We start from the raw sequence: 16,553 nt of genomic DNA on the forward strand, positions 1-16,553 counted from the left end.
ATTTAATTTTACCCATTCATTTCTCCAAAATACTTTTCTTGAGGAAAGCTACCAATGCCAAAACCTTGATGTGAAAAAAGTACCTCTCTATGTTCAAAAAATATTAAATTGTGGAAAAACAGGAGTGACTGTTCTACTACATTGATTATATGCTCTGGTCTGCTGTTGTTTCAGAGAAAACAAGGCAAGTTTACCACAGGGAACAACAAAACATGACACTATGATCTCACTCCTGTCAGTGCTGCCCACAGCCTAGTCAGTGCTGCCCACAGCCTAGTCATCACTATGTATCAATAGTCAGCCTTTATGCAACGGACTACACCTCCATGTCTGTTTCTTTCCATTACCTGTAGACAGCAACACAATTCAGTCAACACCCCTGACTATTATTTACTCAGAATGCCAGACAGAATACATCTTTAAACATAGTCCAAAATGGAAGGAGGTGGGTAGCCATGGTGACTGGATTGTGCTGTCCCACAGGCTGTCTCCTTAGTTCTCTGGTTTTTGGGTGTGGCCTGTTTTGGATGTTATCCTCACATTTAGAAGAGTTTGTATAAGGGGTTACATATTCTCTTATATAGAGAAGAAATACAGAGAGAGAGAGTGAGAGAGAGAAACAAAGAGAGAGAGAGAGAGAGAGAGAGAGAGAGAGAGAGAGAGAGAGAGAAAAATCTCAAATGCAAACATGTAGAAGCTCCAGCTTTACAGCTGACCATAAGTAGAAGTCTCACCCATGTAGTCATATTTTCTTAGGTTGTGGGGTTTCTACTAGACCATGATACAGAATCTCACCAGCAGAAGAGGGTCAATTTACAGGGTGTTGTGTGTTTTTTAAAGCATTATTGAAATGTATGTGCTGCATTTACTGTGTGAATAAATACATAAAGTTAGTTTTGACATTGCAAATACAGATTGCATAGCCAACACAAGGGACAAAAGTGGACTTTCATTGCGATGCAAAACATTTGAAACGTATAAGAACATTGTTTGTTTTTTAATACATCCCACAGTTCTCCCTCCTGGAGTGACGTCTGTGCGTAAAGGCACTACTGCGTGCATCTGCGTGTCAATAGAGCTCGCCAGGTTGTAGTCTTAAAACCCGGAAATTAGTCATTTAGCTACCCCTAAGGTCAAAAGGAAAGAATAGTGTTTAGGAATAAACACAGTAAATGAGGTCTGAGATTAACACAGGTCTAGTAGAGTTTAGCAGTCAGTTAACATGACCTTGGTATGCTTTTTTTAAACATAAATTCTTCACAATTCCCAGAAAGTAACGTTAGCTGATGAAGATTATCTCATGGAACAAAACATAAGATCTCCCAAACCTGGGTTTACCACATACCTTATTTTTGGCGTTTTCCAAAAATCCTACAAAAACATCATTCATTTTTCCATAGGCTTTGTCCATGGCGCAGTTTTATTGCCTACAAAAATACGCCATTACCATTTATCACTTTCGCAACGCAATAACGCCCCTCACGCGAAAAGCGTATTCGTAATTTCTGTGTTTATGTTATGAAACCGTGTGCAGGCTCCAAAATGTTGACGGCGGCGACTCGAAGTCGTTTTACGCGGGAGCAAACAAGAATATTATTGCGTGAAGTCCATGCACGGCGATTTTCTATTTATGGTACACCGACAAAACCGTTCAGAGTTTCCAATGCTCGGTCAGCCTGGGAGCAAGTAGCAGAGCGAGTTAGCTCCACTACCGTCGGGCTTCAGAAAACGGCCAACCAGTGCAGGAAGCGAATTAATGATCTTAAACGGAGACAAGGAATAAGAATATTTGAAAACAGATTGCCAAAACCAGTCTCTAACCTTACAGACAACAACTCTACTTCCTCAATTAAAATTGAGCATGCAGGTAGAGTACAGTAATGATTACATTTAGGCACATTTGGCCTACCATTTTCTATACTAGGAATTGCAGGCTATAAATAGGAAAATCATGTGTAGATATTTGTTGATTACTTACTATGTTGGCAGCATTTTCCACATTTATAAAGTAGCATTGTGTGCAAGCAAACGACTTTATTTAAATGTGTTGATTGAGATTGCAACATGCTGGTTGAGTGTACATGGGTGAGCTATGTGATTGGGGGATAAAATGATACATCATGGTTAGATTTTTCTATTCCAGAGCAGCAAATTGGAGAGGGCCTTGATATCAAAGCAGAGACGGCTGGTCCATCCCAGGCTGGAACACCACAACATGTTCTCCAACTTGATCCAACCCAGGCCTCTTCATTCCAAGCCCCTGAGGTCAGCTCACCTCAGATGAACCAATCTCAGGGACTGGGTCAGGGACAGCTCCTCAGAGGTCACATCCCGCTGATAAACTTCCAGCCCCTCATCCACGTCCAGCCCGCTTCCCAGGATTTCACAGTCCTCTGCCAGGTGCACCAGGCGGGTTACGCCATGCTACACAAGGAGATCACGGACACTAAAAACAGTATGGAGGAAATGCTGCATCCTGCGTTGTCTTCCATCAGCCACAGCCTGGAGAGACTTGCTAGTGCTGTTGAAAGGCTGTCAGGTCCTAGGGAGTCACTACTACAGACTGTCACTCCCATCACAATGCCTCTCCAACACAGACTGAATGGACCGTCATACACTGATTCCACAGGAGTACATCCTTTGTGATGTTTGCTGGTTTCTTGCTATGTTGACGACTGTTTACTTCTGTCTTAACAGTACAATGTCCTACAATAACAAGTATTTCAAGATTTTTTAAAATATATAATTAACCCAAAAATATTAACTATGGTATGCTATTGACTGTATGATGTATTCATTGTTGCATGTATGTATTAGAATGCTTTCATAAGAGTGGTTAAATGTAGCCTATTATTCAATCAAACCTGCTGTATTCACACAGTTGCGTTTTCCTGCTGTCAAATGCATTCCGACTGGTTTTACTGTAACTATTTAGCCTATTAGACAGTAGACCCCTCAAAGGTAGACTATGCTTTCACTTTTCAGAAGGAGAAGTGTATGTGTGTGGGGAAAAGTTTGTAAATCTGTAGAGAATTGCTTATGGTTTTGGAAGGCAATGTGCAGACCGTGATTTAATGATGAAATCTTTCAATCTGTTTCTAAATAAATGTTTTGGGGGGAATAATTATGTGAACCACAGTATCATAAAAGTAACCTATCACTAGAAAATCTAACAATATTACGATGTATCTATAGGTCTAATGTCAAGAATTTCAAGAATCTAATCATTCAATATTGTGGTGATTGTTACTATTTTGAAGAGGCGTTTATTTTGGGCACATTTTCCCCAACAAAGGGGGGGCAATATACTGCGCACGACCGGTATCAACTGCGCAAGCGTATTGTATTTTGTGGTCCTGCGAATGGTAGCCCAGATTGTTTTGGAACGCCTAAACTGTGTCCGCTATCCTTAAGGTTTTCCGTAACCGTACTAACCGTTGCTGTTTTGTAACTGAACAAACACCCATTTTGTAATTGTGTTTTGAATAAGTTGCAGCCTCGAGATGAGTAGGCTAGTCTATGTAAACATTCAGATCACTATTGTGTCTTTGCGTCATTTTTAGCGCTTCGTTTATGGCTTTCCCTGAGAAAATATGGATTCCGATAACGATAACAGAAATGGGAGGCCAGAGATCGAGATGCTTCATATGGAGAGGCAACGAAAGAAGCGTTTCAACGAGGAAGAGCTCAAAATACTCGTGCGTGAAGTGCAAGCTCGACGACCTGGCCCTGGCTACACCCGTGTTGCGCAGGCCGCATGGGAAGATATCGCAGCAAAAGTGAGCGCTTCTTCGTTTGGATACCTCAGAACCGGGATGCAATGCAAAAAGCGATACAATGACCTGATGCGCAGACAACCCTGTTATATCAAGAAGGGTCCTGACTCAAAGAGGAAGCGATTGACCAGGCAGACAGAAGCAAAACTTCACCATCCAACAGAAGAGGAGGAGCCTTTCCTCTCAGTCAAAACAAAACGTTTTGAATTTGAGTTTGTGGATGGAGAAGGACCCATTGCATTACAAGGTAAAGTTTATGGTTTACATTTTTAAAAACAATCGTTTTTGTTATCTTTGTCATGTGTGTGTGCCTACTACGTGATGTCATTTGGTGAAACAGTATGTAAGGAACACTAAATATAGCTTATTTTTGTATATTTTTTTCTTCCCTAGAGTTTCAGAATGAAGTTGGTTCCCAATGCATTGGGGTGGACCTGGACAGTCCTTCGACTAACCACCTGGTTGATGGTCAACAGACTCTGGACTCTGCAGCACCATCTGAGGCCAGCAGAGTCTATCCACCCCAGACACACACGCCTGCCACTTCACCCGGGCCCTCTTTACCTCAAACCAACCTCCAACCCCGGGTGAACGTAGTCAGATTGAACCTTGAAACTGGTACCCAGGTCAGTACACCTCAAGTGACTGGAACCGTCCACATCCCTCAGTCTCAGGGCACCCTTCAACCCCAAACCAATACACACCCAGTCACTGTTCAACCCCAGGCTGATGGTTTGCTTCAAGGTAATGCTGCATTCCACATAAACATACCCCAAGCAGTGCCACTGCCACAGCAGGCTACTCTACCCCAAGCCAACCTATCACAGGCCTATATACCCCAAGCGAACCAATCAAAGGCTACTCTACCCCAAGCCAACATATCACAGGCCTATATACCCCAAGCAAACCAATCACAGGCCTATATGTCCCAGTCCACTGTGCAGCCTCAGACGAACATACCCCAAGTGAACCAAGCTACGGTCCACATTCCTTTGATAGAGGTCCAACCACACATGCAGGTCCAGCTACCTCCTCAGGACCTGGCAGCACTGGTCCAGGTGCATCGTCAAGGTTACGACATGTTACAGAGGGAGCTGGTCAGTATGAGGAGCAGCATGGAGAGAGTGCTCCAGCCCCTGCTGTTATCCATCAACAACAACCTGGAAAGACTGGTTGACGCTGTTGAACACCTCTCTGGGGTTGAGAACACACCTCAGACCAACAGTGTTGTCCATGGTCATCATGATGCTCCCTCCTGATTGACCTTGGTTAGGTTACGTTCACCATCTATCTGAGAGTAGGACAGGATGTGTTCAAGTGGATGCAGAGCTCCTGTTTAAGGACTCTTCATGCTATTTCAAACGTCTACCATCCAGGTAGAGATTGACTAAAAAACATTTAGTAAAGTTCTGTGCAGTAAATGTAACTCTAGGAATCTTTGTACTGTACACGCAGTTCCATTTTGTTATCAGAGATATGTTTCTCTTGTCGATGACTGTAAATAATGTATGCTTCTTTTTCTCAGTAATTTTTTTTTTGTTCAAGGTGCCTAAGGCTCTATGGACCTCCTATTGAGCTCCCGAAATAAAATGTATTTTCCAAAAAGTGTTCAAACAGTTATAATCCTGTCATTGTTCGTTTATGCACACAACCCATGAGGTCAACTTGAGCACAGGCCATTCGTTTAGTATAGAAGTCTTCTGAACCTTTTTCTTAGCCTGCTTGATCATTTTCTCAGAGGCATGATACAGACAGGGGGGGGATACAAGAAGAGAAGGCACCTCCACCCCTTTGTTCCTTTTGCCCACATACTGGAGAGCAAGTGAGGGAATCAGGGAAGACTGCGGAACACATGACATTTCAGTCCCGGGCTGTGTCTCTTCCTTCCTCTACCCCTCCCTCCTTCACTCTCCGTCTTTACCTCGCTCTCTCCCACCCTCAAAGGATTGACATGTCGTCTCCTACAACCAAAGCTGAGGTGGGAGGACTTTGGTGCTGCTGTTGCCCCAGACTGTCTGGAAACCACTCAACTTTGTTAGTGTTGAAATGACAGCCTTACAACGTCTTCCCAGCAACATCATGCATGCAGAACTAAATGGTAACTACTCAAAGACAACTCAGGACATCCAACCACTCCTGGGGGTCTACCTTCCTTCATCTCAACTAACATGAGAGAACTGGACAGGTGAAAGCAATGTACCAGGCACCTCCAGAATATTAATCCTTTATCATCCCGTACCATTCCCATCTAATCCACATAACCTGTTTGGATAGACTAAGTACTCAGTTAAACCTAAACAACTTGGCTGGAGTTATATGAAAAACCCAGCAGCGTTGCAGTTCTTGACACACTCAAACCTGTGCGCCTGGCACCTACTACCATACCCTGTTCAAAGGAACTTCAAGATTTTGTCATGACCATTCATCCTCAATGGCACACATACACAATCCATGTCTCAAGGCGTAAAAATCCTTCTTTAACCTGTCTCCTCCCCTCCATCTACATTGATGTGAAATGGATTAACAAGTGAAATCAATAAAAGATCATAGCTTTTACCTGGTCAGTCTATGTCATCCTAATGTTCTGTACACTGTATATTCATGAATACTAATCTGTTTACTCAATTGGTGGGGGGCGGGGGGGTTGTTATGATTAAAACATGTCCCATCATGTCATCAAGTTGTGTTTAAACAGGAGTGTGACTTCCCTGAAGAGTCAGGTGGTTCCTTCAGGACGGACACATTATGTTATTTTACCTGACACAGAGAGACTGACGTGCCATCCGGAAGCTTAAACCCTGGATAGAGAGGCTCAGTGAATATGGTGTGGAATGTGTGCAGGTAGGTCAGTGTGTCAGATGAGACTGTACAGTCGTGGCCAAAAGTTTTGAGAATTACACAAATATTAATATTCACAAAGTCTACTGCCTCAGTTTGTATGATGGCAATTTGCATATACTCCAGAATGTTATGACGAGTGATCAGATGAATTGCAATTAATTGCAAAGTCCCTCTTTGCCATGCAAATGAACTGAATCCCCAAAAAACATTTCCACTGCATTTCAGCCCTGCCACAAAAGGACCAGCGAACATTTTGTCAGTGATTTTCTCGTTAATACAGGTGTGAGTGTTGACGAGGACAAGGCTGGAGATCACTCTGTCATGCTGATTGAGTTTGAAAAACAGACTGGAAGCTTCCAAAGGAGGGTGGTGCTTGGAATCATTGTTCTTCCTCTGTCAACAATTGTTACCTGCAAGGAAACACGTGCCGTCATCATTGCATTGCACAAAAAGGGCTTCACAGGCAAGGATATTGCTGCCAGTAATATTGCACCTAAATCAACCATTTATCGGATCATCAAGAACTTCAAGGAGAGCGGTTCAATTGTTGTGAAGAAGGCTTCAGGGCGCCCAAGAAAGTCCAGCAAGGGCCATAACCGTCTCCTAAAGTTGATTCAGCTGCGGGATCGGGGCACCACCAGTACAGAGCTTGCTCAGGAATGGCAGCAGGCAGGTGTGAGTGCATCTGCACACACAGTGAGGCAAAGACTTTTGGAGGATGGCCTGGTGTCAGAAGGGCAGCAAAGAAGCCACTTCTCTCCAGGAAAAACATCAGGGACAGATTGATATTCTGCAAAAGGTACAGGGATTAGACTGCTGAGGACTGGGGTAAAGTCATTTTCTGTGATGAATCCCCTTTCTGATTGTTTGGGGCATCCGGAAAGAAGCTTGTCCGGAGAAGACAAGGTGAGCGCTACCATCAGTCCTGTGTCATGCCAACAGTAAAGCATCCTGAGACCATTCATGTGTGGGTTTGCTTCTCAGCCAAGGGAGTGTGCTCACTCACAATTTTGCCTAAGAACACAGCCATGAATAAAGAATGGTACCAACACATCCTCCGAGAGCAACTTCTCCCATCCATCCAGGAACAGTTTGGTGACAAACAATGCCTTTTCCAGCATGATGGAGGACCTTGCCATAAGGCAAAAGTGATAACTAAGTGGCTTGGGGAACAAAACATCGATATTTTGGGTCCATGGCCAGGAAACTCCCCATACCTTAATCCCATTGAGGTCAATCCTCAAGAGGCGGGTGGACAAACAAAACCCCCAAATTCTGACAAACTCCAAGCATTGATTATGCAAGAATGGGCTGCCATCAGTCAGGATGTGGCCCAGAAGTTAATTGACAGCATGCCAGGGCAGTTTGCAGAGGTCTTGAAAAAGAAGGGTCAACACTGCAATTATTGACTCTTTTCATCAACTTCATGTACTTGTCAATTAAAGCCTTTGACACTTATGAAATGCTTGTAATTATACTTCAGTACCCCATAGTAACATCTGACAAAAATATCTAAAGACACTGAGGCAGCACACTTTGCGAAAATTTATATTTATGTCATTCTCAAAACTTTTGGCCACGGCTGTTCACTATTTTAGGCCCAGCCTTTGGAACTTTAGTTTCCCTGGATATAGCCACTATATTATGGTCACTACGTCCAATGGGTATGGATACAGCTTTAGAACAAAGTTCTGCAACATTGGTAACCATTTTATCAATACACGTGGATGATGTACAGTAGTTCCTGCACTATTTGTGAACACTCTGGTAGGTTGATTGATAACCCGAGCCAGATTACAGGCACTGGTTACAGTAAGAAGCTTCCGCTTGAGTGGACAGCTTGATGAAAACCATTCTATGTTCAGGTCACCCAGAAAATAGACCTCTCTGTCAGCATCACACACATTATCAAGAATTGCACACATATTATCCAGATACTGACTGTTGACACTTGGTGGCCTATATCAGCACCCCAAAAGAAGAGGCTTTTGACGAGGCAGGTGAACATGCAACCACAACACTTCCACAACATTAGACATGACGTCCTCTCTAAGCTTTAAAGTTATATGGCTCTGAACAAATACAGCAACCCCATAAGCATTCACGTCTCTTTTGTAGGTGTTATATCCTTGTATTTCCACTGCTGCATCATCAAATGAATTATCTGAGTTTCAGAGATGGCTAATATATGAATGGCATCCGATGTTAACAAGTCATTGATTTCATTGATCTTTTTTTTTTACTACATATATTAATATGGTCAATTTTTTAGCCCTTTCCTGGGTAGCCTATTTGAGATAGAGGTAATATGAAGTGTCAATTGTGAGTGTCAGTTAGTGTATGTGTGCGTGTGTGTGTGTGTGTGTGTGTGTGTGTGTGTGTGTGTGTGTGTGTGTGTGTGTGTGTGTGTGTGTGTGTGTGTGTGTGTGTGTGTGTGTGTGTGTGTGTGTGTGTGTGTGTGTGTGTTGTGGGGCTGAAGCTACTGACCCGTAGCAGATGTACGCAATATCCCCACACACTCGGGCAGCTTTCATGGCTGGGATAAGTTCTTTCCGCCTCTGGTGCACAGCTTCCGAGTAGTCCTCGTTAAGGAAGATGTCGGTTCCTCTCAAGTTCTTGGCTCTCTCCAGAACAGCCATCTTGTCCTTATACCTCAGGAACTTGACCACTATCGGCCCAGTTCTCACGTGAAAACTCTGATATGCCATCCAGTGGTGCAATGGAGGGTAAATCTCTGGATGTGATGTGGACATTGACCAAGTCCAATGGGTTCTTACCTTTTTTCTGTAGAGAGGTTTAACTCTTTGAACATGAGAGGTGTCTCCATAAATTGGTCTCTCTTCATGGACACACAGCTGGGTACAGGTGAGGCTCATCTTTTGTTTTTTGATCCTGTAAAAAGTACAAAACTCCTCATTCTTCAATCTGAGGTATAAGACTGTTCCCTTTTTAATGACACCTAAATATTAAAAGTAGTGAGAGATATTTCCTTGCTCTAATGGTACGTTAAAACTTTTAAAAAAGTGACAATGATAGACCTTAAAACACTGGTTTCTGACCTTTGTTCAATGGAAACGTCTCCTTCTCTGAACCTAAGAGGTGGCTCTATAGATTGGTTACTCTTCATGGACACACACCTGGATACAGGTGAGTCTGGTCTCTCCTGCTGGACCCTGCTAAAAATTCAGACAGATCAAAATTACTTTAATACAGTTAACTGTTAGTAGGAGCAAATTTTGCAAAATGCTTCAATGGGTGACGATAAATCAGTAGTTGTTAACTCATTGACAAAGTTATATGGGTCCTTACCTTATTTCAGGAGAAGTGTTTCTCTCTTTAAACCAGAGGTAGATCCATAGACTGGTCACTCTTCATGAACACACAGCTGCACACACACACACACGCACACGCACACGCACACGCACACGCACACGCGCACACGCACACACGCACACACACACACACACACACACACACACACACACACACACTTGTCCTACCTCATAGCTTTGCTACCGCAGGGAGACTAATTTTAGAGGCCGTGCCCCCTCCTCTCTCCCCCTAGGTAGACACATTTTTGAGACAATGAATAGTCCAGATCTGAATTACATCCATAGCGTACGGTATGGCAAGAACTGATAACAACAGTTGGTGGAGCACACCCCTCAAACATTGAAGAATTAGAGCAGTTTGCGGGTGAAGATTGGGCCAAATTAACAGTAGAAAGGTGCAGCAAGCTCATTGATGTCTACAACACGCGTTGGTCTGCAGTTTTCTTGGCCAAAGGCTGTGCAACTAAGTACTAGCTCCAGTGTGTTCATCATTTTGTCCAGCCATTTGTCTTTATTTTCTAAATAAAAATGTTAAACTTAAGTTTACAAAAATAAATTTGGTTCTACAATGTTGAAAATCTAATTACAAGGTGTGGAGAACAGATGTTTTTTAAAAGTTAAACTTTTTTGAAAAAAATAGGGAATTATTTAAGAAAGGTGCAAGGGTTCACATAGAATTGGCCAGGACTGTACATGAATGAGCAAAGTTGGTTCCTGTTTCACGTTCGTGTGGGTCAAACAAAAACACCCTAATGATCGGTTGACAATAGAGCCTCCCATAATGCAGGCGATGGCTGCAAGTTTCAGCTGATGAAACAGTTGACTGTAGTTGACTGCAGTTGAAACTTCATGACCTTTGATGTGTGTGTGTATGTGATGTAATGTGATCAAACAGAGAGAATGTAAGTAACAAGATATGAGTTAGTCCCCAAGGCCAGTAGAGTTCATCCACCCCAGACACCAACACCTGCCACTTCACCCAGGACCTTTTTACCCCAACCCAACCTCCAACCCCGGGTGAACATAGTCAGATTGAACCTTGAACCCTGTCCTCAGGTCAGTACACCTCAAGTGACTGAAACCGTCCACATCCCATAGTCTCAGGGCACCCTTCAACCCCAAACCAATACACCCCCAGTCATCGTCCAACCCCAGGCTGATGGTTTGCTTCAAGGTAACGCTCCATTCCACACAAACATACCCCAAGTAGTGCAACTGCCACAGCAGGCTACTCTACCCCAAGCCAACCTATCACAGGCCTATACACCCCAAGCAAATCAATCAAAGGCTACTCTACCCTAAGCCAACCTATCACAGGCCTATATGTCCTCAGGACCTGGCAATACTGGTCCAGGTGCATCGTCAAGGTTACGACATGTTACAGAGGGAGCTGGTCAGTATGAGGAGCAGCATGGAGAAAGTGCTGCAGCCCCTGCTGTTATCCATCAACAACAACCTGGAAAGACTGGTTAACGCTGTTGAACACCTCTCTGGGGTTGAGAACACACCTCAGACCAACAGTGTTGTCCATGGTCATCATGATGCTCCCTCCTGATTGACCTTGTTAGGTTACGTTCACCATCTATCTGAGAGTAGGACAGGATGTGTTCAGGTGGATGCAGAGCTCCTGTTTAAAGACTCTTTATGCTATTTCAGATGTCTACTACTGAACACGCAGTGGAATAAAGTTCAATTTTATTGTCAGAGATGCTGTATGTTTCTTATGACTGTAAATCGTTTGTACTCCTTTTTCTCAATAAGCTTCTTTGGTTCAGTATGCCGAGATGCCTAACACTCTATGGTCCTCCATTTGAGTTCCTAATAAAAGGTATTCACCCAGTAAGAAAACAAATAATGATCATACAACCATGTCATTGCTTGTTTATGCACACAATCCATGACGTCAACCTGAACACAGGGCATTCATTTAGCTTAAGATGGGTTGAACCTTTTTCCTAACCGGCTTGACAATTTCAGTCATGATTCATGATTCAGAAATAGGGAGAGAAAAGTGGAGTATTCGAAAAGAGATAAGGCAACTACCTCCATCCCTTCATCCCAGAGCAAGTGAAGGAAACAGGGTAGACCGCAGAACACATGACATTTAATCTTAGTCTCGGACTGTGATGTGGCTGTGTTCCTTGATGGACAGAACACTTGTTGGGTTATTTTTGGCCCAGCAATTGGGGCATTTTGTTGGGTTATTGAGCTATGACCAGATGGGCAGTATTTCTGCTACATCTATTTGAAATACATAATTTAATTACTTCTAAGTATTTTGTATTACACTGGGCTGAACTACACTCTAATGTATTTTGTAACAAAATACTTTTGAAAACCGTAATTTGAAGGTGTGACAGTACCCGGGTGGTTCCTGGTGGAGAGCCAAACGAGATCACCAGGATGGAAAACGAGAGCCTCACTGCGGTTGCGGTCCGCCTGCTCCTTCTGATGGTGGACGGCGCGCTGGAGCGTCATGTGGGCATCGTTCCAAACCTTCTCTGCGCGCCTGAACCACTCATCCACCGCAGGAGCTTCAGTCTGGCTCAGGGTCCACGGAGCTAGGGCTGGCTGATATCCTAGGACACACTGGAAGGGGGTCAGCCCGGTGGAGGAGTGACGCAGGTGAATTCTAGGCGTACTCCGCCCAGGGAAGGAACCGCGCCCACTCCCCCTGCCGGTCCTGGCAGTGACTCCTAAGGAACCTCCCCAGCTCCTGGTTCATCCTCTTCACCTGCCCATTGGACTGAGGCCGTTACCCGGATGTGAGGCTGACCGTGACTCTCAGCTTCTCCATGAAGGCTCTCCATACCCGTGACATGAATTGCTTTATTGCTATAGTCTACTAGACAGGTCAAACGTTATTTGGTGCAACGTCTTTGTCCCTGCTAGACTTTGTCCCTGCTAGACTATGGAGCCCAAGGTAGCTATTCAAGACCAGTTATGCCTGTACACACACAGTGAACTGTACTCTAGTGATTTGTGCTGGAACAGGGTGTCTCATGCTCTGAGAGAAATAAAAACATCTCTGATGTTTCCTTCAATCACTCTCACAAGCTCATTTTATAAAAACATTTAAACAACGACTACAACAGCCAGTGTGCCAACACTTGTTCCACCTGACCTTTCTGTAATGATCAGAGACGGGCAGTATTTCTGTTACACATATTTAAAAGACGTATTTTAATTACTTCTGAGTATACTGTCATTTAAATTACACTGGGTTAAACTACACTCCAATGTATTTTTTATTTTGTATTTTGTAATTGTATTTTGTCATTTTTGCCCATGTCTGGTGATGATACCATGGAAACGTTCACAACATGGAGTTTCATGATCCTGATTGAATCAAGCTAAAGTAACACGCTTTGGCTAAGAAGTTGACGTAAAGCACATGTGCTTGCTCCACATAGAACAGGAATAAGAGATGGGATCATTTGAGTTCTTTTGAGTTTGTCTTCGCCTGAGGTTGAAGTCACCAAGTGAAGGCTGTCGCCCGTTGAGCACCTGAGGTGGTGAACAGCTGACATCACAGGCGATGTCAGAGGTTTGATAAAGGTCATGACCTTCAACAATATTCTAACTGTGAAAGCTGAATGGCCTGAGGGGGTTAAACAACAACCCTCTCAATGGCATTGACCCCAACTGGGCATCTCTCCAATATAAACTGACCTGACTGCATGGGAGGTTTTTTTATTTTTTTTATTTAGGTCAGGGTTCATTCCATGATCACATCCATCTCGATATTCAGTGGCTTCCTTTTCTTATCTCTTTTCCTGCACTGGTGTGAAAGACCTGGGATAGATGAAATCAAATTCACAGTGAGGAATGCCATTTTGTATTTATCTACAGTGTTCAGCTTCAGATCAGCTCATGAGAAGGGAAGGAGACGAGCAGAGGAAGACGTTTTAGACAATTGAGATACACCCCAGAGTTCTTTTTTTCTAGGCTACTCTCCTCTTTGTGGGGGTCAAAGTTGAACTCTTAGGGTCATGCAAGTGCTGTCTTGTCTGTTTTTATAGGTGGGGAATATGGTTTGATATGAATTAGGAAATGTTCGTCCAATGTGTATCTGATATTTCACTCAACATTATAATGACATCATAATTTCACATTAAAGACGGTTTTAACCAATTGATCCTTCATTGACACGTAATGACACATAAACATGTTAAAATGAAGTGATGACGATGGGTGGACCAGACAAATAATAAAGAAAACTGATGAAGTCTTCAATTGATTTAATAGCAGAGAATAATATCATACAAATGCAGTGTAATTATATTCACTTTAATAGGTGAAATACACCACTGACAGGGTCATCAGTAGGAGTACACTGAATCCTTGTTTACACCTTGCGCTGACATGTGAGTTTCGTGATCTTACCAATTGTATTAAAATGTGTCACTTATCCGTCCAATGTGTCCGCATTGTGCCCAGACTAGCTGGTGCCTCCCTGTATGCTAATTATTTGACAGCTATTCTTACAAAATAATATGACTCCATGCTGCTGAAAAGGCAGCTAGACAACGTCCAGGCCACCTACAACAAAGACTACCACTATGCTGTGGGATATGACAGGTGAGAGCACGGATACAAATCCTTCAATATACTCATATCCAACATCCAACCAAATTCCACCAAAATACTTTTTCAAACATACTTTTATATTTTGTGTGTGTGTGTGTCCTACAGCCCAATTAAGATTCTGAATAGGTACAACGAGGTGTGGTACATGGTTGAGGGAGAGCCTGTGTGCCCTACCTCCTCCTAAAAATCCTCCTCCATTACTGCTGAGTGTGGCATAACCATTTTGAGGAGGACCAATGGGAGGTGCATGGTAGACTGAGAACATCTGAGATAATGTGGTTTGGGGGCAACAAAGATGTTAACTAAGATATGTGTCTCTGATCTGGTGGCACTATAATCCTAAATCAATATGCCACATATTACTGTATGTGTATACATATGTCTTAAAATCTGTTCATTCTTATTCAGGGTTCAGTTTGTTAGGGAGGTGCCTTAACTTCTGGGCCACATCCTGACTGATGGCAGCCCATTCTTGCATAATCAATGCTTGTAGTTTGTCAGAATTTGTGGGTTTTGTTTGTCCACCCGCCTCTTGAAGATTGACCACAAGTTCTCAATGGGATTAAGGTATGGGGAGTTTCCTGGCCATGGAGACTCAAAATATTGATGTTTTGTTCCCCGAGCCACTTAGTTATCACTTTTGCCTTATGGCAAGGTGCTCCATCATGCTGGAAAAGGCATTGGAAAAGGCAGATGAATCAACTTTAGGAGACGGTCCTGGCGCTTGCTGGACTTTCTTGGGAACCTTAAGCCTTCTTCACAACAATTGAACCGCTCTCCTTGAAGTTCTTGATGATCCGATAAATGGTTGATTTAGATGCAATCTTACTGGCAGCAGTATCCTTGCCTGTGAAGCCCTTTTTGTGCAAAGCAACGTTGACGGCACGTGTTTACTTGCAGGTAACCATGGTTGACAGAGGAAGAACAATGATTCCAAGCACCACCCTCCTTTGGAAGCTTCCAGTCTGTTATTCGAACTCAATCAACATGACAGAGTGATCTCCAGCCTTGTCCTCGTCAACGCTCACGCCTGTGTTAACGAGAGAATCACTGACATGATGTCAGCTGGTCCTTTTGTGGCAGGGCTGAAATGCAGTGGAAATGTTTTTTGGGGATTCAGTTCATTTGCATGGCAAAGAGGGACTTTGCAATTAATTGCAATTCATCTGATCACTCTTCATAACATTCTGGAGTATATGTAAATTGCCATCATACAAACTGAGTTAGCAGGCTTTGTGAAAATTAATATTTGTGTCATGCTCAAAACTTTTGGCCACGACTGTACAGTTGAAGTCGGAAGTTTACATACACTTAGGTCGGAGTCATTAAAACTCGTTTTTCAACCACTACACAAATTTCTTGTTAACAAACTATAGTTTTGGCAAGTCGGTTAGGACATCTACTTCATGCATGACACAAGTCATTTTTCCAACAATTGTTTACAGACAGATTATTTCACTTATAATTCACTGTATCACAATTCCAGTGGGTCAGAAGTTTACATACACTAAGTTGACTGTGCCTTTAAACATCTTGGAAAATTCCAGAAAATTATGTCATGGCTTTAGAAGCTTCTGATAGGCTAATTGACATCATTTGAGTCAATTGGAGGTATACATGTGGATGTATTTCAAGGCCATACCTTCAAACTCAGTGCCTCTTTGCTTGACATCATGGGAAAATCAAAATAAATCAGCCAAGACCTCAGAAAAAATAATTGTAGACCTCCACAGGTTTGGATCATCCTTGGGAGCAATTTCCAAACGCCTGAAGGTACCACGTTCATCTGTACAAACAATAGTACGCAAGTTTAAACACCATGGGACCACGAAGACGTCATACCACTCAGGAAGGAGACGCGTTCTGTCTCCTAGAGATGAACGTACTTTGGTGCGAAAAGTGCAAATCAATCCCAGAACAACAGCAAAGGACCTTGTGAAGATGCTGAAGGAAACAGGTACAAAAGTGTCTATATCCACAGTAAAACGAGTCCTATATCGACATAACCTGAAAG

At 43.1% G+C, this 16,553-nt stretch overlaps 1 protein-coding gene and 2 long non-coding RNA genes across 3 annotated transcripts; all 3 read left to right on the forward strand.

The window, feature by feature from the left end:
* Nucleotides 1–1,097: 1,097 nt before the first annotated feature.
* LOC129823854 (uncharacterized) lies at nucleotides 1,098–5,384 on the forward strand. The gene is made up of 3 exons (XM_055882899.1): nucleotides 1,098–1,867; nucleotides 2,144–4,023; nucleotides 4,170–5,384. The coding sequence occupies exons 2-3, from the start codon at nucleotides 3,594–3,596 to the stop codon at nucleotides 5,033–5,035; spliced, it is 1,296 nt and encodes a 431-aa protein (XP_055738874.1). The 5' UTR covers nucleotides 1,098–1,867; nucleotides 2,144–3,593; the 3' UTR covers nucleotides 5,036–5,384.
* Nucleotides 5,385–8,959: 3,575 nt separating this feature from the next.
* Nucleotides 8,960–14,083, forward strand: LOC129869063 (uncharacterized). Its single transcript, XR_008761847.1, has 2 exons — nucleotides 8,960–9,482; nucleotides 12,301–14,083. It is a non-coding gene; the product is annotated as an uncharacterized LOC129869063 (long non-coding RNA).
* Nucleotides 14,084–14,390: 307 nt separating this feature from the next.
* On the forward strand, nucleotides 14,391–14,883 carry LOC129869068 (uncharacterized). The gene is made up of 2 exons (XR_008761848.1): nucleotides 14,391–14,530; nucleotides 14,645–14,883. It is a non-coding gene; the product is annotated as an uncharacterized LOC129869068 (long non-coding RNA).
* The last annotated feature ends 1,670 nt before the right edge of the window (nucleotides 14,884–16,553 follow it).

The sequence above is a fragment of the Salvelinus fontinalis genome, chromosome 2, assembly GCF_029448725.1.
Source record: "Salvelinus fontinalis isolate EN_2023a chromosome 2, ASM2944872v1, whole genome shotgun sequence".
In the NCBI taxonomy this organism is placed as follows: Eukaryota; Metazoa; Chordata; class Actinopteri; order Salmoniformes; family Salmonidae; genus Salvelinus; species Salvelinus fontinalis.

Excerpts from the sequence above, each read along its gene's own strand:
- LOC129823854 (XM_055882899.1), top strand. The coding sequence starts at position 3,594 with ATGGATTCCGATAACGATAACAGAAATGGGAGGCCAGAGATCGAGATG. Across the intron at positions 4,024-4,169 it reads AGGACCCATTGCATTACAAG|AGTTTCAGAATGAAGTTGGT; the intron begins GTAAAGTTTATG and ends TTTCTTCCCTAG.